Raw genomic sequence first — 26,563 nt, 5'->3', positions numbered from 1 at the left:
CACTGACACGAGTGCTTGGATGAAGTGTTTTTAAATACATAAACCGGTCAAAGTTTCCAAAGCAGGGATAACATTACGTTAACACTAACATCCTGGATAGCATTTCAGAACGTGAGAACTCATACCTCACTCGATAATTTGTGCAAAATTGGAAAGAAGTTTCCATTTCTGGACTTGCCAAGTAGACCCAAATGAGGGGGAAAAAAAAATCTGTTGTGATAGCAACAGGAAAAGAAACTCACACAATCAAATCTCCAAGTTCTAGTGGGAGTTTATGAAGTGTGTCTCACTCATTGAATAAGTAATTAAGTGTGGCTGGGACACATGAAGGCAAGTCAAAATGACACTGCCTGCCACTCCTCTGGCCATCAGTTTAGTAGATTTGCAGGTCATTGTTGTGGTTCTGTTCGCCGAGCTGGAAGTTTTTGTTGCAAACGTTTCATCCCCTGGCTAGGCGACATCATCAGTGCTTGGGAGCCTCGTGCGAAGCACTTCTTTGATGTTTCCTCCGGTGTTTATAGTGGTCTGTCCCTGCCGCTTCCAGTTGTCAGTTTCAGCTGTCCGCTGTAGTGGTTGGTATATTGGGTCCAGGTCGATGTGTTTGTTGATGGAGTTTGTGGATGAATGCCATGCTTCTAGGAATTCCCTGGCTGTTCTCTGTCTGGCTTGCCCTATGATAGTAGTATGATAGACCTATGATTTGCAGGTCAGTTTGACAGTGTAGAACTAGTCTAGCTTTAGTATTAATTACTAAACTTTGCTCAAATCCTAAATAATTACAATTCACAGTATCTTGACACCAGAAAGGTTGGAGAGGCAAACTCTTAGTTTGTCCTGTTTTCCCTACATGTCCTTCAGAAAAGCTTCAGAAAGAAGAAAATAATCAAGAAGGTTACAAAGACGAGGAGGAAATAAATTTATTTGTCTTCAGTTATGAAGTGAATGAGGATGACTATCATCCAGCCAACCCATGAGTCACTAGGATTCTATTTTTTGGCTCTTCAAATCACCCATGATTTAGAAGAAAAAAAAAATCACAATCTTGGATGGTATCACTGCCATTTTCAAAAGAACAGTGGGAAGGGAGAACCAGCAATTAAAAGAGGAGGTCAACAACAGGGTTTGGTGCAGTCGTTTGCTGCTTTATATCAAGAGGCATGGGAGAAATGGAGAATTGGGAAACACGTTAGAGTGCGGCTGTCAACAACAGCAGAGAGCCACATACAGTTTGAAACAGATATGCCATTGCTGGCAGCAAAGCTCAAATCTCCTCTTTGCCTGTGATGGATTTTCCCAAATCCAGGAGATCACTGACAGTACGGAGATAATTACTGATATAACAGCCAACCAGAGTTCCAAAAAGCAAAAGGAGTCTACGGCATGGGCCCTGACTTTGTCAAGAAATGTAAGGTGATCCAGGCCTGGGAACAGCTATTTTATTGATATCAGGAAAAGTAGTGGACTGCCACTTTTTTAAAAAAAAAAGCTTCTCTGAACTGCAAGATTTACATTTAACACCCTTCCTGTTGTACAGTGTCCAGTATTGTAGATATTATTTCAGATGAAGTCTCCCCTACACCTTACACAATGCTCAAAGATATGGAATAGCTAGTTAGTGCTGACTCAGCCAATGACACCCATGTCTCACGTCTTCTGCCTGGGGGATCCAGGGGTGTTGGAGGGAAAGTAGAAAATGCAATAGGGATGGAGGGAGCTTGTCATGGAAGCTCCAAGGGGACTCAATTGGCTGCAGATAAGGTACATGGATGACCACCCATGTGTGAAGAAATGGAAAAATGTGTTTCAAAAAAAAAAAGCCAGTGTCTACAAATTCCGATTTTTTAAGCTTGAACGATTTTCAATTCTTAATCAAGAATGTATTTTTTTATTTTAAAAATCTATATTTTAAAAACAATATTAAAATTACAGAAAAAATGAGTCCATAAGAGTCTGATTTTACTGGTCTTTCAATGCTGATCCTCTTCCAAATAATTAGCAATACCATTCCTTCTGTAAAACTCTGTTTGGACTCGGGCAATTCTGACAAAAGTTCGATTTGGTGATTCAAGTGCAGGGCGTTTACCGTAGAAGGATGACGACAAGACTGGAACTGTTCGAGCTCTTTCCTGAAAGAGAACAAGTAGCTATTACTCAATTGTATTTCTTAAAACAGTTCATGGTACTAACAGAACAAACTAAATGATGTTTTAAACATGCAATTGTTATTCAACAGTTTATTGTTTTTGTATTTTTCATGAAACTCCAAACTCAACAAAACTAATTCTGAATTTTTTCATACTTCCCGTATTAAATGTTTTTTCTTTCCATTCAAAATGGATAGCTTTTTTTCTGATTGAGTGATCAGTTTAGCTTTGCCCCAGGAGAGAAGACACATGAACATAATTTTCTAATTCACCATTCTGATTATATCATTGTTCAAAATTATGAATTGATTCCAATATGGACTATGTTGGGAAAAATTGCAAAAGTTGTTCTATTCAATACCTTCACAGGTAATGAGGATAAAATAGATCAAATTGACATGCTGTAGTATACTTCCATAGACACTATAAACCTAAGTAACATTCTTCATGTTCAGTTTAGATGTTGACTTTTAGATGACATCTTTCAGCTATGGAGAACACTGCACCACATTCTCCACTGACTCCCATACATTCCCAGCACAGCTACTGGCAGTGGAAACTCTTGATGAATATTCCCTCCCCTATCACAAAAAAGATGGAAGACTTCTGTTGTGATGGATAAAATTCCTGCTTCTAAGCCAGAAGCACCAGGTTCAATTCCCAGCCTAGGATTTGATGGCCAAACATTGCATCAAAACAGTGTCAACTTGTAAATCCTTTCAACATACTTCAAGAGCATACAGGAAGAGCAGGAGAGATTTCTGGTCAGCCACATGATGGAAAGAAATTTGAGCCCCCAGCATCAATATACATAGCTTCAGACTACAACATGTGTTGTCAAAGCAACTCTGGCTCCTTTAGGAGAACAAAGTTAAAAATCTGACAACACCAGGTTACAGTCCAACAAGTTTATTTGGAAGTACAGGTAGACAACCCTTTATCTGAAATCCGAAAAGCTCCAAAGTCCAAAGGTTTTTTTTGTGAAGTTTGTTTTCCTCATTAACAGGACTTTTTGGTATGCAAACAGTTAACCCAAGTCCACACCCACTCGATGTGTGTCACTCAGATGTGAAGTGTGGGAACGTGGCCCAGCACTGGCAGACCTCAATTTTGTTTCAGGGCCTGTTTTACTCACAGTAACTCTGTTCTTCTGAAAGATTTTTTTTTAAATTTCACTATCAAACTGTCACTTATACTGAAACTCAAAACATTCTGAATTCCGAAAGTCAGCTGGTCCCGAGCATTTCGGATAAAGGATTGTACACCTGTACTAGCTTTCTGAGCGCTGCTCCTTGGTCAGGTAGCTGTGGAGAATTTATAGCAAAAGATTACAGTGTTATGCAACTGAAATGATATATTGAACAAACCCAGTTTGCTTTTGCTACCTAATATCAGCAACTGAATTTCAAAAGTAATTAATTGACTGTGAAGCACTTTGGGATTGTGATAGGGTGCTACATTATATTTTTTCTTTAATCTACATATATAAAAATAATAGTCCTATGGACCAGAGCAACCTCGCGCCCCCCCCCCCCCCCCTCAAAACATGTCAAGGAGATAGCTACCCCCTATTATTATTCTTATTTTTAAAGGCAAACATCTGGCTTTATATACTGGATGCAATTCGATTGGTCAAAACTACTAGGCTCAAAGCAAAACATTTTATTCAGACACTATAATTAAAATACAGACATAATAAAAAAAAGGCTTAACTGCAAATGTATTGAAATACTTAAAATAATAAACCCCTCATTAACTGCTCCAACACAGCAACATCTCATTAGCATAACCTTGGCAAAGGCAAAGTCAGTAAAATAGATTGTCTCACATGCAATTCTAACAGCAGGAAGAGAACCCAAGCTTTTAGCTGGAGCAAAAAGAGAGACAGAGTGAGTAAGAGAGCGGGAGCAGCTTTCAAAACCCCAGCAGTTACTGAAAGCTAAAGATCCTGGTTCTGTGGGAGCTTGATTCCACCACCCCACCCTCAGACTGCTTCTATTGTTCTACCTTTTTTAAAACAATCCCCAAGGACTTAGCTGTTTACTTTATTGCCTTGAAAGAGAGCACTCTAAACCAGTGTCTCAACCTCTCCATTAGAAAGAGAAAATACACCTCTTACAACCATAGTATTGTCACAATAGCGACAAATGAAAAATCATATTACAAGCTTAAAAGTAGGATACCATACAAATTGGGTAAATTACAAGGGAACCAGATTATTCATGAAACTTTTCAGCTTTTATGATCTAAATTCAAAAACTTAAGGGGACAAATTCTATCCACTTTGGTTGCTAGGAAGAAAGGAACACTTGGTGTCTTAAGTAATTATTTTCAATTCCATCAAATCAAATGTAAAAAAAAGTTAATTATTTATTTAACTTGTTCTTAGAGGGTAACTGAATCTGAAAAGAATGCCGTTCAGTTTATAGGTGACAAGAACGATTGCCATGCAACCATTGTAAAGACTGGAATATGGAACTCAATTGGCCCCATTTCTGAATACAACTCAGCAATTCAGGATGCTCCCATGTCGGGTGTAAATAAGTTAAGAAGCAACATCTAAAGAAAGGATAACCTGTAGGAAAATCAAGGTGGGGGTAGGGGTGAAGAATCTGCCCTGTCCCCAAGGTTGGAGGCCTCTACCTTGTTATCTCACTATCTTACTGATAGTGAGTAGCAGGATAACATTTGGTGTATAATGTTCTTTGGAGTATTTAGAAATGCTGTAAAACCATTAAAAACAATATATATTGTATATGGAATGTAAGAACTCTACAGAATAGCATTTATTGCATCATAATTGAAGGAAAAATGAATTGTCCCCAATGATAAGACAAAAACAACAGAGTTGCTATGAAGAGAACGTTAAATACTTGCAATCATCTTTTGAAGGGACAGTGCAGCTTTAATTACCACTCTTTTGCAAGTTTGATTATAGCAACTCATCAGGGTATAACAATTCAATGATCATAATTTTTATCTAAAAATGGCTAGTAACATACCTCATCATTGACATTAAGACCTTGGTTGTGGCTATGTTCACGATCATCACGATGAGTCTTATTATTGTACCCTTCCTGAACTTTAAAAACCTGATCATAAAGCAGCACGGATACTTCCTAAAAAGAAAAGATTTGCAGAACCAAGTAAAATCGTCGTCAACTCACATTGCAGTATAATTCCTACTTGAAGTTAGTCAGTTTAATAAAAATGTAATAACCAATTGATTTCTACTGCAATAATCATGAACAAATACAACAAGAACCTAAGTCTTCAAAAATAACATTTATTTTGCTTAGTTTTCCATCACTATAACTTTTCTGACCTCCAATTCCCTTGGACTTTCACTTGCTTTGCCACTAACTTCATCAGAAGCGCATCTCATACCCTGAACATTGAGATGAATGTGGCTTGTTTGGTAAATTTAGAAGGGTTCTGGTGCCAAGGTGAAAGCAGTTCCAAGGAAAATCCAGCTTCACCAGATGGTGAAGCAGCTAAATACTATGGTGGCCTTCATAACAAAAGGACTAGACTACTGGAACAGGGATGTTTTGCTGAAATTGTACAGTGTCTTGCTGAGACCATACCTGGTATATTGGCAAGATGTTCTGGCTAAGGAGGGAGTGGCAATGGAAGTTTCTCGCACTGATTCGTGGTGCGATTAGGCTGTTCCTTTAACAAAGTTATGCTGTCCTTGGCTTTTCTTCCACAGAGGTCGTAAAAGCAGCAATTCCAAAAAGTCTAGGTTTGAAGCGTTTTAGGGTCAGTTTGATTATTGCAAACAGATACTGCCTCAGGTAAAAAAAATGTATCAAGTTTTTTTTTAAAACCTTGTACAATGAAAGGAGAGTGGCCAGTTCTCCCAGCTTAGCCTTTCCCTGGTTTGGTTTGGGTTTAGTATTCTGGCTGTTCGAAGCAAGCAGTCAGTCATCTTTGAGGCTGCAGATCCATGAAGGAGCTCCATGGAAGAAGGTGTTCCGTGATGAATCTCTCTGCCATCCCTCTCTCGTTAAACCCTGTGTTTGATTTTACCTTTTTTTGTCAAGGGGTGTTTATGAGGATTGTTGCAGGAATTTGGAAGAGCATCATTAACTTGGGATAGTCTGTTGGTTTTTAGATGGATTGTTATTCTATAGGCTGTTCTCATTTGTGTTTCATTCGGAAAAATTGCAAATAAATTCTGTTTTGTTTAGGCCGGCTACACCCCCCCCCCCCCCCTCTCCCCCTGCTTAAAACAACTCACAAAGTTAGGGTCCGGGCTATTTTATTGAAATGTTTTGCGCAGGGTCTGGCCGGGCCCATAACACTGGGATGGCAGGACTGAAATATGAAAAGAGACCAAATTAGTTTTGACTATATTCACTGAAGTTCAGAAGAATTAGTGTGGATCTTATAGAATCCTACAAAGTTGAACAGGACTAACAGGATACATGCAGGTAGTTTGTTCCTAATGGCTGGGGATTCCAGAACCAGAGGATCTGGGGTAGGCCATTAGCACTGAAATAAGGAGAATTGTTTTCACCCGGACAATGGCAGGCCTGTGGAATCTCTGTCATAGAAAGCAGTTGAGGCCAAAGCACTGACATTTTCAAAAAGGAATTACATATTGTTCTAAAAGGATCAAAAGGATATGAGGAAAAAGAGGGAACAGGGTATTGAGTTGGATAATCAATAGACAATAGGCGCAGGAGTAGGCCATTCGGCCCTTCAAGCCAGCACCACCATTCATAATAATCATGGCTGATCATCCACAATAAGTATCCTGTTCCTGCCTTACCCCCATAACCCTTGATTCCACTATCCTTAAGAGCTCGATCATCTCTTTCTTGAAAGTATCCAGAGGCTTGGCCTCCACTGCCTTCTGGAGCAGAGCATTCCATATACCCACCACACTCTGGGTGAAGACGTTTCTCCTCAACTCTGTTCTAAATGGCCTACCCCCTTTTTTAAACTGTGTCCTCTGGTTCGGGACTCACCCATCAGCAGAAACAGACTTCCTGCCTCCAGAGTGTCCAATCCTTTAATAGTCTCATACGTCTCAATGATATCCCCTCCCATCCTTCTAAACTCAAGCGTATACAAGCCCAGTTGCTCCAATCTTTCAACATATGATAGTCCCGCCATTCCAGGAATTGACCTTATGAACCTATGCTGCACTCCCTCAATAGCCAGAATGTGCTTCCTCAAATTTGGAGACCAAAACTGTACACAGTATTCCAGGTGCAGTCTCACCAGGGCCCTGTACATCTGCAGAAGGACCTCTTTGCTCCTATACTCAATTCCTCTTGTTATGAAGGCCAGCATGCCATTAGCTTTCTTCACTGCCTGCATGCATGCTTTCAGAGACTGATGCACAAGAACACCTAGATCTCGTTGTACTTCCCCTTTCCCTAACCTGACTCCATTTAGGTAGTAATCTACCTTCCTGTTCTTGCCACCAAAGTGGATAACCCACATTTATCCACATTAAACTGCATCTGTCATGCATCCGTCCACTCACCTAGCCTGTCCAAGTCACCCTGTATTCTCATAACATCCTCCTCACATTTCACCCTGCCACCTAGTTTTGTGTCATCAGTAAATTTGCTAATATTACTTTTAATATCTTCTTCTATATCATTAATGTATATTGTAAACAGCTGCGGTCCCAGCACCGAACCTTGTGGTACACAACTGGTCACTGCCTGCCATTCTGAAAGGGACCCATTTATCACTACTATTTGCTTCCCGTCAGCCAGCCAATCTTCAATCCCAAGTCAGTATTTTGCCTCCAATACTATGTGCCCTAATTGTGCTCACTAATCTCCTATGTGAGACTTTAAGGGTTTTCTGAAAGTCCAGGTACACTACATCCACTGGCTCTCCCTTGTCCATCTTCATAGTTACATCCTCAAAAAAGTCTAGAAGATTAGTCAAGTACAATTTCCCCTTTGTAAATCTATGCTGACTCTGACCTATCCTGTTACTGCTATCCAAATGAGTCATAATTTTATCTTTTATAATTGACTCCAGCATCTTTCCTACCATTGACGAACGGCTAACCGGTCTATAATTCCTTGTTTTCTCTCTTCTTCCTTCCTTGAAAAGTGGGACAACATTAGCCACCCTCCAATCCGCGCAGGAACTGCTCCTGAATCTATAGAACATTGGAAAATGATTACCAATGCAACCACGATTTCAAGAGCCACCTCCTTAAGTACCCTGGCATACAGACCAACAGGTCCCAAGGACTTATCAGTCTTTAGACCCAACAGTCTATCCAACCTAATTTCCTGCCTAATGTAAATGCTCTTCAGTTCATCCATTACCCTAGGTCCTTCAGCCACAATTACAGCTGGGGAGACGGATGTGTCTTCACCAGGGAAGACACAAGCAAAAAGCACCTATTCAACTCTTCTGCCATTTCCTTGTTCCCCATAAATTCATCCATTTCTGTCTTGGAGCACCAATTTTAGTCTTAACCATTCTTTTCTTTTCACATACCTAAAAAAGCTTTTATTATCCGCCTTTATATTTTTGGCCAGTTTGCTTACTTATCTCATTTTTACCTCCACATATTGCCTTTTTAATTAACCTCTGTTGCTGTTTAAAATTTTCCCAGTCCTCTGGCGTCCCGCTCATCTTTGCTATGTTATACTTCTCTCATCTTTATACAGTCCTTAACTTCCCTCGTCATATGCAGAAATACCTGCCATTGTTGTTCCACTGTCATCCCTGCTAGGGTACTGAGCCATTGAACTGTGGCCAGTTTCTCCCTCATAGCTCCATAATTCCCTTTGTTCGACTGCAATACTGACACTTCCGATTTTCCCTTCTTCCTCTCAAATTACAGATTAAGACTTATATTATGGTCAATACCTCCTCATGGCTCCTTTGCTTTGAGGTCACTGATCAAATCCGGTTCATTGCACAACACCAGATCCAGGATTGCATTCTCCCTGGGAGGCTTCAGTACAAGCTGTTCTAAGAATCCATCTCTGAGGCACTCCATAAATTCCCTTTCTTGGGATCCTGTACCATCCTGGTTCTCCCAGTCTACCTGCATGTTGAAATCCCCCATAACAACTGTAGTAATACCTTTGCGACAGGCTAATTTCAACTCCTTATTCAACTTACACCCTACATCCAAACTACTTTTTGGGGGCCTGTACATAACTCTCATTAGAGTCTTTCTAGATTTTCTCAGTTCTATCCATACTGACTCTACATCTCCCGATTCTACGTTTCCCCCTTGCAAGGGACTGAGTATCATTCCTCACCAACAGGGCCACCCCACCCCTTCTGCCTGTCAGTCTGTCCTTTCTATAGCATGTATAGCTTTGAATATTCATTTCCCAGGCCCTGTCCACGAGAAGCCACGTCTCCGTTATCCCCACAACATTGTACCTGACAATTTCCAACTGAGCCTCAAGTTCGTCCACCTTATTTCGTATGCTTTGTGCATATTTTTAACTTGTTACTCCCTTTACCCTTCCTATCAATCCCTATTTCACTTGACCATACTGTAGGATCCCTCGAGTTTTCTGCTCAGTTGATTCTGTTGTCTTTCTTAACTTCTCTTATTCTCACTTCCCCTTTAACTTGTTGCTTGAATTTCCAGTTTGTCCCCTCTCCTCCACTTCTTAGTTTAAACATGCCTGTGTTACAGTGGCAAACCTGCCTGCCAGAATGCTGGCCCCCCACCTATTTGCCTGATATTTGAATAAACTACTTGACTCTCATGCTAACATTTCTGTCATGATCCTGCTGCACTGTTCCAACACAGCACAATGCAAGCTCATAGAACAACACCTCATTTTTCTCAAGGTCTCAAGATTGAAATCAGAAATTGATTGCAGTATGTCCATTTATCTCCCCGTCCACTCCCTCCCCCACCACCCTCTCCACAGTCACGTTATATATCTTATTTACTTTGTACTTAATAGAAAGGACCAGTTCGCTTCCTTTCACACCTTAAGTGATATTCTTTTTACAGCTGTTTTTAACTCTCTCTCCCTCCGCCTCCCTCTCCACCCCCCCAACCCCTAACAACCCATTAATTTTTGCATTGGGCTTCTATATTGCCATTTGCTATCTTGCTCCCCTGCTGCCAAACATATGAAAAATAAACTATTTTCAACACCTTTCAGTTCTGAGGAAAAGTCATGACACACTGAGTGAATTGCAACCATTTATATTAAAAGAGTAACAAACAGAAGCATGGGTAAAGGCTACAAAGAATATTTATGGAACTAAGGGTCAGGAACAGTCACCAACAAACCCAATAGGAAATTTGGGAGAAATAGCTTTAGCCAGAGAGACTGGTTAGATTGTGAAACTCATCACAAAAAGTCATTGAGGTGACAAGTATAGCTACATTTAAAGGGGATGTGAATTGAGCATGATATATTGATCAAGTTAAAAGAACCAGGGTTATGGGAGTCTCGTTTGGAGCATAATCATCAACATGGATCTGTAAGGCAAGTGATTGTTGCTCAACTTTCAGGACAGAAATTATTGTTGACTCAATTTTCAATTGATGCTGATGTTAATATGATTTGTATTGCAATTATACACGTTGTACATAAGGCACTAGGTATTGATTGCACATACATATGACTTTTAATAAGAAAAATAAGAGGCAACCTATTGGAGTACTTAAATCTGTAATATCCTTGGCACCTCTAAGAGTTATCAAACTGCTCCTACAATGTAAATGATGTGTTTATTTAATCAAAACAACAATTCAAAGTCAGAATAATTGAGTATACGGTATTCTGGGGAGACAGTAGAAATATCACTGGACTAGTAATCCAGAGATTCAGGTTATGTATGGGTTCAAGTCTCATTATGTTTGCTGGGAGACCTTTGATTCATTTAATGCCGTCACTCCAAGACAGAGCATTGCCTTTTTTTGCAAGTCAGGAAAAATAAAGAATATGTTGTAGGTTGCTGTATAGAATTTGAATGAACTTTCATCTGATTCAGGTATATATACAAAAGGCATTGTGATGTTTTGCCAGAAGAGAATCATTTCACTGCTGAAATTTACCAGCGACAAGGAGATGAACAGCAAAGACTGGTAATGTTATGGACTGTTATTTGAAAGGATATACCTTTACAAGATACCAATTAAATGCATTCAACTATCATACATAAAATCAAAAGGTCTCCTGCAGTATGGCATTCCTTTAATATGGACATTCTTCAGTTGTTATAATAAAAAGGAAAAACAAATTGTGGTTTATAAGCCTTCCATGATCCACACAGTGCTCTTAAAGAAATGGCTGCATCTCAGATAAATGAAACAAACCAAATCCATTTCTATAAAGACTTATTGAATGAACTATTTAAACATTAATGCCTTCCAATCAATTTTTAAAATTTTAAATTAATAAAGCCAACCCTTTTTTTTTTAAACTTTTAAGCTTTCTTAGTTACCAAGAAGAAATTACATTATTTAAAGTCTGGATAAGAATTATTTTGGTTGCTGTTGTGATGAATTCATAAATAACATTAGATTTTTTTTTAGATTACATTACAGTGTGGAAACAGGCCCTTCGGCCCAACAGAATTGAACCCGGGTCTCAGGCGCTGTGAGGCAGCAGTGCTAACCACTGTGCCACCGTGCCGCCCATTCTTTCAGAAACCATACTCAAACTCAAGGAGTGCACTCAACTTGGCCAGAATTGCTTGGTGTAACAACATAATGGAAGATTTAAACTGAGAACAATGGAGGCAAGGGGCAGGAAAATAATGCCAAACTGATTAGGGACATCTCCCTGACAAATTTACATTACCAATGATGTTTCCCAGGAATGGAGCATTCTGCAGTTTTGCAAATTTATTATCCTAAATTAGGAGGCATTTGAAGCATCACCAACATAGTACTGGGGTCAGAATGTTTCCAGCCACAAGCAGAATCCACCAAATTAATGTAAGTGACCTTCCTGAGGTAGGCCAAAAGGCCACAGGAACAAGAGCTGTCATTATCTAAAAAAAAATTGCAGATGTTGGAAATAGAAACAAAACAAATTGCTGGAAAAAAAAATTGAACAGGTCTGGCAACATCAGAGAGAAAGCAGATTAACATTTCAAGTCAAGCAACCCTTCTTCAGAAAATTTCTGTTTCTGACCGGTGAAAAAGAAAAGGGGCCACCTATAGCAATGGCCATACCAGCAGTTTAAATTTTCAGCACACTAGTTTCCCTTTTCTCCACGAAAATTGCCTCCACTTTGACATGCCCTCAGATTACTTAACTGTCCCAGCAGCACCCACCTCGCTTGACAGCTGTTGGCAGCTCTAATATCAGCAACCTGCTCACAATCTTCAAATGAACAACAAGCTCTCTTGGATTGATTCCAGTAATTGCAAGCATAAGATCCAAGTTTGTCCTGATACACTGGTTCTGAAGTGCATCTGGAAATCCTACCCCTTATTTTGTGTCAGAATCCTCGGGACAAATTGATGAAGCTGTATCAATCCAGGCAGAAGTGACCCAACAGTTTCCTGGCTCAACTGAAAGCAATATTTCCTTTCTCCTGACCCAACAGAGGAAAGCAAACAAAACCTACCCTGAAAGCCTATTCAGCACCCTGATTTTCTTCACGCCAAACTTCACTTGGGCTGGTTGGAAGGTGGATGGGGCAAAGCAATCATTTAAATGAAATAAAAATGTTTTGGGTTGTATTACAGATGGCCAAACCTCTCCACATTATGATGTCCAGGCAGCAAAGGTAAACAAAAGATGAGGCCAAGCTTTTGTCCTATCTTTCTGATCTGTTTATGAAACATGGGAACAGAAATATGCCATTAAGCAGAAACAAACTTGGCCCTTCCTGACGTCAAACTAGTCAAAGATTGCCACCCAGAACAAGTGCTTTGCATATTACAGCTGTTGCCAGTGCGCTGAGCATATCAACCAAGCGGAAATGATCCTTTCTGGAGGAGACTCTTGACTTCAGAGGAAAATGTTACTCAGGACATGGAGGAACCATCAGCAAAGGCTGCCTACCAGATTCTCCTCCCCCCTCCCCACCAGCAGCAGCACTGAGTCACTGATGCTCAGGACCTCACACCCACAGTTACGTAGATGGGTGAGGGAGCAGTGCCCCAGGCCACTGACACTAGGAGGAGTGCTAGTTGCCAGGTACCTATTCACCCACTATGGTGATGCAATGACATCCAATGACATGTGGGCGGCATGGTGGCACAGTGGTTAGCACTGCTGCCTCACAGCGCCAGAGATCCGGGTTCAATTCCCGCCTCAGGCGACTGACTGTGTGGAGTTTGCACGTTCTCCCCGTGTCTGCGTGGGTTTCCTCCGGGTGTTCCGGTTTCCTCCCACAGTCCAAAGATGTGCAGGTCAGGTGAATTGGCCATGCTAAATTGCCCGTAGGGTTAGGTAAAAGGGGTACATGTAGGGATATGGGTGGGTTGCACTTCGGCGGAGCGGTGTGGACTTGTTGGGCCGAAGGGCCTGTTTCCACACTGTAAGTAATCTAATCTAATCTAATCTAATCTAATCAAAACAATTTCAGAGATGAGTGAGTTGCCAGCTGTTCAGGATCTTAAGGCTGCACTGAAAAATTTTTTAAAGAGACCCCTGCAAATAATCTTTTCACAACTGACAAATATATCAGAAAGGGTGGAGTTTCAACAAGCTCAGAGCTGCAAAGACATTGTTGGAAATCATTCTGGGGTCTATAAGGACCTATAGAATCATTTTAATCCTAGTGGACTGGAGGAAGAAGCCTGCCTCTGAAAACAAGCAGAAGTATAATCCCTTGCTGATCTATACAATGCTGGAAAAGATTCTCTGACAGAACATTGGCACAAAAAGATTAGCCGTGTGCCACAATCAAGGTTAGCAGGGAATAGCAGGTCACCTACAAGAGGAAAGTTGGAGAAAGGTCTTGGAAGTGGGGACCCCAGTCAAAGTGCTGCCATTTCTCTCCTTCCTTTGTCTGCCTCTCAAATCTTCATATGTTGCCTCCTGTACCAACTGCAAAGTCTGAATGTTCTCATACATAAAGTTAGTGTGCAGATATGGCAGGAAGTTAGGAAGGCAAATAGAATGCTAACCTTTATCACAAGGAGTATGGAACATGCAAAATGAAAGTCCTGTTACCACTGTACAAAGCTGTGGAGAGACCAAAACTACTGCATATAGGTTTGGCCTCATTAGATTGGATCTATTGGTGACATTCAATAAAGTGTCACCAGGGTGATTCTTTGGATGGATGTATCTTAAGAGAAAAGGTTCAGCAGGTTTGTCTTATACTCACTAGAATTTAGCAGGAGAGCGCTGATCTTATTGAAATGTACAAGATTCTGTGGGGACTTGACAGAGTAGATGTGGTCAGGATGTTTTCCTTCTCATGGGGAAAATATAGAACTCAGGGCAGTTTCAAAATGTGTCTCCATTTAAGATGGGGGTGAGGAATAATTTCATCTCTCAGAAAGACTTAGTCTTTGTAATTCTTTACTCCAGATAACAGTGGATGGTGCGTCATTGAATACATTCAAGATGGAGGTAGGCAGCTGGCAAGTGAGTCAAAAGTTATGGGAGGCAGGCATGAATGTAGTCTTAAAGCTACAATCAGACCAGATCATTATTTTATTGATTGACAAATCAGGCTTAAGGGACCAAATGGCTCACTCTTGGTCCTATTAGGTTATGCAGAAGGTCAAAGTGAACAAAATTTGAGGTGTACAAAATGCAAAGATTTTAAATCAGGGTTAAAAACACACAGAAGTGACAATCACACTGGAAACATCACAAGTAACTCTTAAAGCTTCATAACAGGTGGAAAATTTCAACAAAAGTCACTCCACACTACCCTCCTCCCTCTTATTTTGATGCAATTTGATGCAGAAAAAGTGGAAGACGCAATCTGTACGGAGGTATTCTTCTGATCACAGATTCTGCCTTTTCAACATGATGCATCACTTTCTCTATCTAATGAAATCTCCTCTTTCTCTGACCTTGCATTAAATCTGGTCATTTTTAACCTTGTTGGAGGTACCTGTTTCCCCTCGGCAAAACCAAGGTCTGCATCTTGGGCCGAGCCCTGCTTAGAATCCTCACAGCAGTTTAATTAGCTCCTTGATACTGCAGAGGGCGAGCAGGAGGTGACCACTCTCTTCCTCTTGACCCAGGCCACTTTTATGGCTAGCTCCAGGATCTCAACAGTGGTCAGATAGGCAAGAGTTTCAGGCTCAACATGGTGTCATGAAAGGGTGCGTGATACCACTTTCAGAGTTTAATAATTGGGTATTGATCCTTTTGCTAGGTGCTAAAAGCAGAGTCCTTTCTGGAACAATGACCTAATCCAATGTGAATCATTGTTTATTCTTATTCTCTTATCCCTAGTGGCACTCCAGAACATTAGTGGAAGATTGTTGGTAATACTATGGGCAAAAGTGAGGACTGCAGATGCTGGAAACCAGAGTTTAGATCATAGTGGTGCTGGAAAAGCGCAGGTCAGGCAGCAGCCGAAGAGCAGGAAAATCGTCATTTCGGGCAAAAGCCCTACATCAGGAATAGAAGCAGGGAGCCTCCAGGGTGGAGAGATAAATGGGGGAGGGGGAAGGTAGCAAAGAGTACAATAGATGAATGGGGGTGGGGATGGAGGTGATAGGGGTATGGTAATACTGATAGGGAGTAAACATTGAAAAGCAAAAAAGTTTGCTATTGGATTTAAAATAATCAAGGATTGATTTTAGGTTAGCACAACAATGCCTCTTCCACCTCAGCAGGCTTAGGGAATTCAGCAAGTCCAGAAGGACCCTGACCAGCTTCTTCAGATGCACTACAGAAAGCATTCCAGCTGGGTGCATAACAGCTTGGTATATCAACTGCTCTGTCCAGGACCATAAGAAACCACCGCCCGGAGCATCACCCAAGCCAACCTCCCATCCGTGGACTCCATCTCCACATCTCGTTGTCCCAGAAAAGCTGCCAAAGACCCATCCCACCTGGGTAATGCTCTCTTCCATCAGGCAGAAGATACAGAAGCTTAAACACATGCACCAACAGGTTTAAAAACAGTTTCTTTATTGCTATTATTAGACTGTTGAATAGACCTCTCCAATGTCAAACCTAATGTTGATCTTGCTTTTCTGCACCTCCTGCGCAGCTGTAACTTTGTATTCCTTGCTCTGTCTAAACAGCCTATGGTCTGACTTTACTGCGTGCAAAACTTTTCACTATAATTAGGCACAACAATAAATCAAGTCAAACCTGGCAACGTTACCTCCTGAGCCCCGACCAGCTCAGACACTAACACCAGAGGGAAAGTTACCTAGATTAGAATCAGTAGCACCTGCTGGTGAGCACGTCGTGTGTCTACAGCTGGCCAAGAAAGATCCCAGGTCATCAATACTCAGCAGGCTGCAGAAACCAAGTATCTGCTCAGTCCCAAGCAGAGGATCCCATGGGGTCAGCAGTTTGTGACTTTATTGATAAGTATAGGCAGACATTGCTCTGTCAAAGGCAGGGGCCAATTTGTAACAAAGATTGCAAGATTTCAGCAATGTAGTAGGAACCCTATTGCCTCCTCAAGTAGGTGATCATCTAGCTGCTTCCATTATCATGTTAGCAGCTGCCATGGAGAGCCAGATCTAGAAGACTGTGACTGCTAGATATGTGCACAGAGCTGCACTCTTATCACTCTAGCCATACAGGTTCTGCACCACTGGCAAAGCAATAGTTGGACAAGGGATCGTGAGTTCACTCCAGGTGTACCTTCCTCAGAAGGAGACAGGGCGATGCCAGTAGACACCCAGAGGTGGAACTACATACAGCCCCAGGAGGTTTGTGTCAGGACACTTCAGGGATGCTGGGCATTCCTTATCGACCCTTAGCTCTGAGGCAGTTCAAGCCAAGGAGGCTCCACCTTCCTCTGGGCAGGCCACACGATGCAGGTTTGGGCACTCTAGCCACAAAACATTTGCCTCAAGGTCACCTGATAAACCTCCAAAGCTATTGGGCTCCACCCAGGTTCCCTCCATCCAGCTGCAGAATACATTGCGAGACAGAAGGAAAGAGCAAGACCTTCTGATGGCACACAGGTGACAATTTAAATACATTACATTTATAAAATGTATGTTCACTTTTCTTCAATTGTGTGAACAAACGTCTGTCTAGCCCCAACTGCAACTTTGTACCTTCAAAGTCCAGCCATCCTTAGCACTACACAACATTAGATCATCCAATGTGTGAAGCAAGCATGTCCTGTACTTTGTGCAGGCTGTGAAAATGGCAGACAATGACTATTTTAGCACCTGAGATTGATCTTTCCAGGCAGCACCACATTTCTTGTGGAACACAGCCAATATTGGGATTGATATAAAATGTTGCCAAGTGTGCTGGAGGTCAGCATTTGGACCATATACAGTGGTTTAATGCCTAAGAATTATTGTAGCATGTGGTGCTTCCAGGTGTGTCTCACTTTTAGTATATTGGTGTCTGTATAATGATGTTGCCCTTTTACAATTCCCCAACTATGTTCCTGCATGACCCCAGATAGATCATACTGGACCCAGAAGGTCAACCATGGACTTGTACAGGCATGCACTCCCGACCACCCCAACTGGCCTACTGTGCCTAAGCCACTGGATTGAAAGAGGCAGCCTTGACTTCCTGTACAGGACCCTCTGCCAAGATGGGTGTCTCCCTGGATCAAACTCTCCTAAGACTTTTGCCGAAGTCCATGAAATAGGAGTACAGAGCTAGCCAATGGTGCATATGCGTCATTGACATAACATGATGCCGTAGCACAAGAATTGGTGTTAGGTTCACTGCTTTGTATATTTTATATCAATCATTTGGAATGTGAATACAGGAGGAATGTTTAGTAAGTTTGCAGATGACACCAAAATTGGCAGTGTACTGGAATCTGAAGAAGGTTACTGCAGGAGTACAGCAGGACTTGATCAGATGGACAAATGGGCCAATGAGTGGCAGATGGAGTTTAATGGAGAGGCTGGACCAGCAGCAAATGGACACTGGTAACCTGATAAAATTTGCCAGTATTAATGTGCATTGCATTAAATCTGCTCCGCGATGGTGTCTCTACACTGGCCTTCCTGGCCAACATTAAAACCGATGTCCTGTTTCTGTAGGAGTGTGGGATACCACACCTCAGCATCTACAGGAGATCGTCGAGCTCGTGGGCCCATGGGCCTTCAGTTTGGTCGGGGGGGCAACGATAGCTGCGCTTCCGGCCTGGGTATCCTGTTGAGATGAGGCAACTTCACCATCTCAGAGGTCAAGGTGGTGGTGGGCAGGCACGTCCTCGTCACTGATGTCATATATAGAAATGCTCCCCTGAGACTGATTAATGGGTATGCCCCAGTGGGTAAGAGTAAACAATTGGCCGTCCTGCAGCAGCTTCCACTGTTGCTGGCTACATCCAGGCCGGAGACTTCAACTGTATCATCGATGCAGATGGACGATCTGGCGGGGCAGGGGAGGGAATAGTAAACTGGATGCCATGTCCAGAGTCCTGATGGAAACGGTCAAGATGCCAAGCTGCATGACGTCTTCAGTACCTCTGCAGATGGAGCACAGCGTAGATACACCTGGTCATGGGCAGACAGGTCTATCTGCTCAAGGATAGATTACCTGTTTGTGTCTCGAATGCTCTCAGTCAGATCCACCGACATCAAGCTGGTGTTCTTCTCTGACCACTGCCTCCTGCTGGCCGACTGTCACCTACAGGATGAGCAGTTGGTAAGGGAATGTGGAAGCTGAACACCAAGCTGTTGACCCCAGGAAACATTGAGGAGCTCGAGGGGTTATGCAGGTTGGAGAACTGTGAAGCCCCTGTTCGAGTCTCTAGTGGACTGGTGGGAAACAATAAAAGGGAAGACCAAAAGGTTCTTTGTCCTCAGAAGGAAGAAAAGAAAAGAAAGCAAGAAAGAAAAGAAAGCAAGAAAGAAAAGAAAGCAAGAAAGAAAAGAAAGCAAGAAAGAAAAGAAAGCAAGAAATGGGGAAAACTGTCCCAACTCCAGGAAAGTATGCAGAACCTGCTCCCACTGCAGACAATGGGGGTCGATGTCACGGAGGACCTCCAGGAGGTGAAGGGCCAGCAAGCCTCGCTCTTTGCCTCGGAGGCCTCCAAGATAATCTTCTGGTCCAGGGTCCGCTCCGTGGAGCAGGACGAGACATGTTCACGTTTCTTCTTCCAGAAGGTGCACTAAGAGAGCCTCAGTGCTCAGCAGCCTGAAGGAAGAAGATGGCTCGGTAACGTCATCTCAGGCTGACGTCATGAGAATCAGCAAATCCTTCTATGCCAGTCTCTATGACTCGAAGCCAACCGACAGCGCGGCCTCCCAGTCATTCCTGTCCTCAATCACGGAGGTCTTAGACAACAGAACACGGGAGAGGCTGGACCAGCCGCTATCTCTGGATGAGCTGACCAAGGACCTTGAGTCCTTCGACAAAGATAGAACTCCCGGAAGCGACGGCTGACCGGTCAAGCTCTATTCTGCTCTGTGGGACTTGATTGGCCAGGACCTGCTGGAGGTGTATGTCAGTATGCTTCTGGCAGGTACCATGAGTGAATCCATGAGGAAAGGCATCATCACCCTCATCTACAAGCAGAAGGGGGAGAGGGAGAAACAGAAACTGGAGACCAATCTCACTATTAAATGCAGATTACAAAATCCTGGCAAAGGTCATCACCAACCGGGTCAGATCTGCTTTGGAATCGGTGATCCACCCTGACCAAACCTGTGTTGTACCGGGCAGGAAGATCGCTGAGAGTCTCGCACTCCTCAGGGATACGATCGCCTACGTGCAGGACAGGGGGTTGGACACCTGCCTCATCAGCCTGGGCCAGGAGAAAGCCTTTGACAGGATATCACACAGGTATAGGAGAGATGTGCTCTCCAAAATGGGCTTTGGGGAGGGAATCTGCAATTGGATCAGACTGCTCTACATCAACATTGGTCATTGGAGTTTCAATCAATGGGTGAGAATCAGATAGCTTCCCAGTCAGATCTGGAGTCAGGCAGGGCTGACATCTCTCTCCTGCCTTGTTTGTGTGCTGCATAGAGCCATTTGCCGAGTCCATCCGGAAGGATGTGAGCCTGAGAGGGGTGACTATTCCTGGCAGCGGGGGCCTGCAGGTTAAGGCCTCCCTGTACATGGATGATGTTGCCGTTTTCTGCTCGGATCCGCTGTCCGTGCACAGACTCTTATGCATATGTGACCAGTTCAAACGGGCCTCGGGAGCCAAGGTCAACCAAGACAACAGCGAGGCCATGCTCTTCGGGAACTGGGCCGACCAATCCTAGATCCCCTTCATCATCAGGACCGACCACCTGAAGGTGCTGGGTATTTGGTTCGGAGGGGCTGGGGCGTGCACCAAGTCTTGGGAGGAGCGTATCAAGAAAGTGAGGCAGAAACTGGGCAGATGGAAGCTACGGTTGCTCTCCATCGCGGGTAAAAACCTGGTCATCAGGCGTGAGGCACTGTTAGTGCTGTTATATGTGGCACAGGTCTGGCCTATTCCCAGAACCTGCGCCGTTGCAGTCACCCGGGCCATCTTCCATTTTGTATGGAGATCAAAGATGGCCAAGGTCTGAAGGGACTCGATGTACAAAGCTCTGGGCAATGGGGGAAAAAAAAAACACACCCTATGACCACCTTTGTGTGTGGCTGCATCAAGCTGTGCGTGGATCCCCGGTATGCAAACACAAACACTACGTACTGAGGTTCTACCTGTCCCCGGTGTTGCAAAGGATGGGCCTGGCCTCACTGCTGCAGAACGCTCCGACTAGTTGGACCGTTCCGTATCACCTGTCTTTCGTGGAGAAATTTATGAAGAAAAACACCTTTGACCACAAGTCCATCAGGAAGTGGTCAGCACATAGAGTCCTTGAGACCCTTCGGGAAAAGGAGAGGGCGGATCCTGTTGAGCGGTTCTCTGAGCAGACTGTCAGTCATTTGGCAGAATGCCTCATCGCCAGAACTTTCCAACAAGCACCAAGACATGGCTTGGCTGGTGGTGAGAAGGGCTCTGCCTGTGAGATCCTTTATGCACGTCCGGACTCTCAGCCGCACCGCACGCTGCCCTCGAAGCGGCTGCGTGGGGGGGGGAACGAGACTGTCACACACCTCCTTCTGGAATGTGCCTATGCAGAGGAAGTCTGGAGAGGAATGCAGTGGTGTTTGTCAAGGTTCATCCCGAGCAGCGCAGTGATGCGGGACTCCGTGCTCTACGGCCTGTTCCCCGGGACGCACACCGAGACGAACATCAACTGTGCCTGGAGGATCATCAACTCGATGAAAGACGCTCTTTGGTCTGTCTGAAACCTGTTGATCTTCCAGCTGAAGGAGCTGACCCCAAACGAGTGTTGCAGATTGGCACATTCCAAGGTCCAGGACTACGTGTTGAGGGACGCGATGAAGCTTGGGGCAGCTGCCGCCAAGGCACAGTGGGGAAAGACCACCATGTAACATCTGCCTGCCAAAGAACAGAGTGGCCCACGCAGTAAGTGGGCTCTGCTGACACCTCAGCTAAACATATGGATACATGATTGTATATACAGGTCTGTTTGTTTACCAAATGACAAATTCTGATCTCTGTATGCAAAGAAATGGAATGTTTACGTACGTATGGCATGACCAATTGTACAGATCAAAATATTTTTATGAATAAAGTATATTTTTGAAATTAAAAAAAGAAATGATAGGTTCTGTGTTTTAGTCAAGCAAATCAAGACAGACTTATACACTTAATGATAAGGTCCTGGGGAGTGCTGCGGACCAAAGAGACCTTGTGGTGCAGGTTCATAGTTCCTTGGAAGTGGAGTCACAGGTGGACAAGGTAGTGAGATACACTTGCCTTTATTGGTCAGTGCATTGACTGTAGGAGTTGAAAGGTCATTATGCAGTTGTACAGAACATTGGTGAGGCCACTTTTGGAATACTGCATTGAAATCTGGTCTCCCTGCTATCGGAAGACATTGTGAAACTTGAAATGGTTTAGAAAAGATTTACAAGAGTGATGCCAGGGTTGGTTGGTTTGAGCTGTAGGGAGAGGCTGAATAGGCTGGTGCAGTAGGGGCCAAGGAGTGACCTTATTAGGGTTTATAAAATCATGAGGGACATGGATAGGATGAATAGCCAAGGTGGTTTCCACAGGGTAGAGGAGTCCAAACTAAAGAGCGGGGAAAGATTTAAAAAGGGACCCAAAGGCAACTTTTTCCATACATGGTAGTGCATGAATGGAATGAGCTTCACTTACAACACTTAAAAGGCATCTGGATGGGGAAATGATCAGGAAGTGTTGAGAGGGATATGGGCCAAATGCTAGCAAGTGGGACTAGATTAATTGAAGATAGCAGTTGGCATGGATGAATTGGACTGAATATGACTAACGTGCCCACCTCATTGACTGATGTCGGCTGACAACTATGACGAGCTTCCTGGCTTTGTGTCTGCACTAAAAGTCAAGTCAAGACAGAAGTATTGAGAATCTTTAAGATCCCGCTGAGGGAGCAAAGTACCAATAGACAAAGTAAAATAAGTCATGGATGCTGTTAGCACTGACAGAGGCACAAGTGAATGAGCACTAAACCAGTGAGCAAGCCAAATGGATCCGAGGTACACCCTGCTCCAATCCATGAGATGGATGTAGTTTTTTCCCCTAGAAATGGAATGCAGGACAGTTCAGGGAAAGCTCAGTTACTGAAGTGTAAAAGTTTACCTTAAAGTTTCCAGACCAGGAGTTTTGGTTAGAAATTTGCAGATCATCAAAAAGATTGAGAAACTCTATACTTTTAGTTTTGAGTGTTCAGGGAAGAATGTTTCAAAAAAAAAATGTATATAGTGCAGAATTGGGGAGTCGTAGTTAAAAATCAAATAAGGATTTGATTTAAAAGGGTAATTTCTCTGGATTTAACTCACTAAAGTGATGGTATTAGATCTTTTAAGCTATTCTATATTTAGATTTTAAAAACATGTTTATTACACAAATAAAATCTGCATTTGATGTCTATGTTTCAGTGAACCACCACTTTAAAAATAATATACGTACAATCACAATGGAGTCAGTGCAGAATTAATGCAACCAATGAGGAACTAGAGACCTGCTCTGGAGGAGCTGGTTTTGGCTTTAGCATAAAAAAGGTAATTACTGCCAGGGTAATTGCCATGGACTCAATGCTTCTCTTGGACCTGTTTGCTTCTGAACCAGAGACTTACTAGGCCCTTCTCCAGGAACTGTGGTATCCACCTATAACCATGTCCAGGCCCAATTTAAATCAAGATAGGTTTGTATCTTGGGGGCTTATCACAGAGTAAATTGTCAGAGGATTCTGCTGGAGCACATGGGGCTTTGTTGAGCAGGAGTGAAGTTACAGGAATGTCTGCCTATCAGGCCCTATCAATTATCATTGAACCTTTTATGCAATGACGTGAAGCTTCCACTGGTGCCAGGAAAAAAGAGAGGTTTATTCAAACGAGTCATAGAGATGTACAGCATGGAAACAGACCCTTCGGTCCAACCCATCCATGCCAACCAGATATCCCAACCTAATCTAGTCCCACTGCCAGCGCCTGGCCCATATCCCTGCAAACCCTTCCTATTCATATACCCATCCAAATGCCTTTTAAATGTTGCAAAAAAAGGCCAAATCCACCATGTTTACCTATTAAAATTCTAGATTAGTTCTGACTTCAGTAGTCTATCACAAGCAGCACAGATTAACCATGATCAGATTCTTCAAAAGTCATGATCAGATTCTTCAAAAGGGCTCCTCTCTCATTTTAACCCTACTCCGAAACTACAGGCTTTAAATATCCAAACCCAAAGTTTGTACTCCATCTATACAGTTGTCATGCTCCGAGAGGGCGATTGCTTTTCTCACTGATTTATTGGAATTAGTTAGTTCCTAAGCAAGTTACACATTTGCAAAACAGAAAAAGCACAGGGCTTTGGGGATGCGCAGCAGACAGGGGAGGAAAATAGGACTGCCATAATCATACACACGGAACATAAAAGGTTTTTTTCTTAAAAATTGCTAAGCATTTTCAGTTGCACCAACAAAACTTCGGTGTTCTGGCATGTTAAAGATAAAGTAGGTCCCTAAAGAAGGTGACAAACCTCTTACAATATTAGCTTATATTTGAGAGAGAAAAAATGTTTCTCACTACTGAACCTTTTCTCTTGAAAGGTGGCTTTAACGAGACAGTTGGGTTGCCGTCTGCAGAGACTTCACGTGATAAGCAGCTTTTACAATTAATAACAGAGAGAGGCAAAAGTCATAGAAAAGTTTCTGTTTGGAAGGTACACGCACCTTCTTCTGGTTACCGAAGTAAGTTAGCTCGTTGTGGTCCCTTCTCTCTGGAATGAAACTGAAGCCAGATAAGGCAGAGAGCGGCATGTTCTTGTTTATGCGTTTACTTATTTCCGTCATGTCCCTTCGATTTATTCCACCACTTGCCGGGTGAAGTATGCACGCCCGCAGAATGCTAGCGTCCACCAGTTGCTATGTTACAAACACCCAGCACTCAAGGGCCTCTTCCGGCTCCTTAGCAGCATGAGTTACTTTCCGAGATGAATCATGACCAGACTGTTAGCCTCAACATTAAGTCCCTTTACCCCCACCACCTCTTACCCCTCCCCAAAACCAGCTGTCCCCACCATCTGCTGCCCCTCCCCCTTGTCCCCACCACCACCACCACCAGCTGCCCCTCCCCCTGGTCTACCCAAAACCAGCTGCCCCTCCCCTTGTCTTCCCCCACCACCTGCTGCCCCTCCCCTTGTCTCCCCCACCACCTGAGGCTGTTCAGGCCACTCCTCCTCTGTCTATTCATTGCCTCAATGACATCAGAGAGTCATGTGCCCATTATTTCACAATCACTCAATTATTACCCACAGCCATAGGTCACAAAAGGCTGCTGACACGTTCAGGGTTAATAACCCCTGCAAACTGAGCTCTGAGTAAGACAAGGGCCATCACTTGGTGTTTTCTTGCATGTTAAACACAGATCTCCTAGCAGTCATGGAGTCATACAGCACAATCTTTGATCTGGCCAGTCCACACTGAACATAAACTAGTCTCACCTGCCTACTCCTGGCCCATATCCCTCCAAACCTTTCCTATTCAAGTACTTACCCAAATGCCTTTTATACATTGTAACTATAGCCACATCCATCACTTCTTCAGGAAGTTCATTCCACACATGAACCAGCCTCTGTAAAAAAAATTTCTCCTAATGGTTTTAAATCTCTCTCCTCTCATCTTAAAAATGTGCCCCTGAATCTTGAAAAAACATCTACCATTAACTCTATCTATACCCCTCATTATTTTATGAACTTCTATCAGGTGGCCTCTCATCATCCTACGCTCCAGTGAAAATAGTTCCAGCCTATCCAACCTTTCTGTATAACTCAAACCTTCCATGCCTGGCAACATCCTGAACCGTCTCCAGCTTAATAATGTCCTTGCTATGACTGAGCAACCAGGACACAGTATTCCAGAAGAGGCCTCACCAATGTCCTGTACAATCTCAACGTGACATCCCAACTCCTCTACTCAAAGGACTGAATGAAGTCAAAGGACCAAACACCTTTTTAAACACCCTGTCTGAATTCTGCCCATAGTGGCAGAAAAGTGGAATTTTGAAACTAAGAATCAAATTCAGGTTACATCAATATTTTCAGAACAAACAATTATAAAAAGCCAAATATGCAAATATTTATCCTATTTCCAGAAATGAACATTTGATTTTAAAATCTTCATCATATGATTATGATAATTAGCCATAATTTGGAGCTGCATTTTCCTAATTCCAAACTTACAAGGGGCTTTTTATTTTACTTTCAGCGTCCTACTCCACCAAGGTTGACAGAAAGCATGGACTAAGTTTCTGTACTTAACAAGCATTACTATTTATTACAGCGTGGATAAAGTGTGGAGCAGGAAAAAAAAGCACAGCAGATCAAGCAGAATCAGACAGGAGAACAGTCAATATTTCAGGTCAAGAACCTTTCATCAGGCTGGGGGGAGGGAAAAGGGCCTGTGAAATAAATAGGGGGGGGGAGAGGCGGCTGTTATTGGTTATTGGGAAGGGAGAAATGGATGGGTAGGAAGGAAGATGGACAGATAGGCTCTGGTTAAGGGGGCGCGGTGAAGACGGAGGGCTGGGCCTGTGATGAGGTGGGGGTTGGGGAGATTTGGAGATTTATTACAAGTGATTAGACTCTAGCTATTAGTAGGAGAAAGTGAGGTCTGCAGATGCTGGAGATCAGAGCTGGAAATGTGTTGCTGGAAAAGCGCAGCAGGTCAGGCAGCATCCAGGGAACAGGAGAATCGACGTTTCGGGCATAAGCCCTTCTTCAGGAAAAGAAGGGCTTATGCCCGAAACGTCGATTCTCCTGTTCCCTGGATGCTGCCTGACCTGCTGCGCTTTTCCAGC

The 26,563-nt window shown here is 43.1% G+C and overlaps 1 protein-coding gene across 1 annotated transcript; it reads right to left on the bottom strand.

Annotated features, from left to right (window-relative positions):
- Positions 1-899: 899 nt before the first annotated feature.
- Positions 900-24,756, bottom strand: c5h5orf49 (chromosome 5 C5orf49 homolog). The gene is made up of 3 exons (XM_043691014.1): positions 24,439-24,756; positions 5,147-5,263; positions 900-2,126 (listed from the first exon to the last, which is right to left on the bottom strand). The coding sequence occupies exons 1-3, from the start codon at positions 24,556-24,558 to the stop codon at positions 1,968-1,970; spliced, it is 396 nt and encodes a 131-aa protein (XP_043546949.1). The 5' UTR covers positions 24,559-24,756; the 3' UTR covers positions 900-1,967.
- Positions 24,757-26,563: the final 1,807 nt, after the last annotated feature.

The sequence above is a fragment of the Chiloscyllium plagiosum genome, chromosome 5, assembly GCF_004010195.1.
Source record: "Chiloscyllium plagiosum isolate BGI_BamShark_2017 chromosome 5, ASM401019v2, whole genome shotgun sequence".
In the NCBI taxonomy this organism is placed as follows: Eukaryota; Metazoa; Chordata; class Chondrichthyes; order Orectolobiformes; family Hemiscylliidae; genus Chiloscyllium; species Chiloscyllium plagiosum.
The sequence above is the reverse complement of the archived record's forward strand: the minus strand, read 5'-3'. Positions and strand labels throughout refer to the sequence as shown.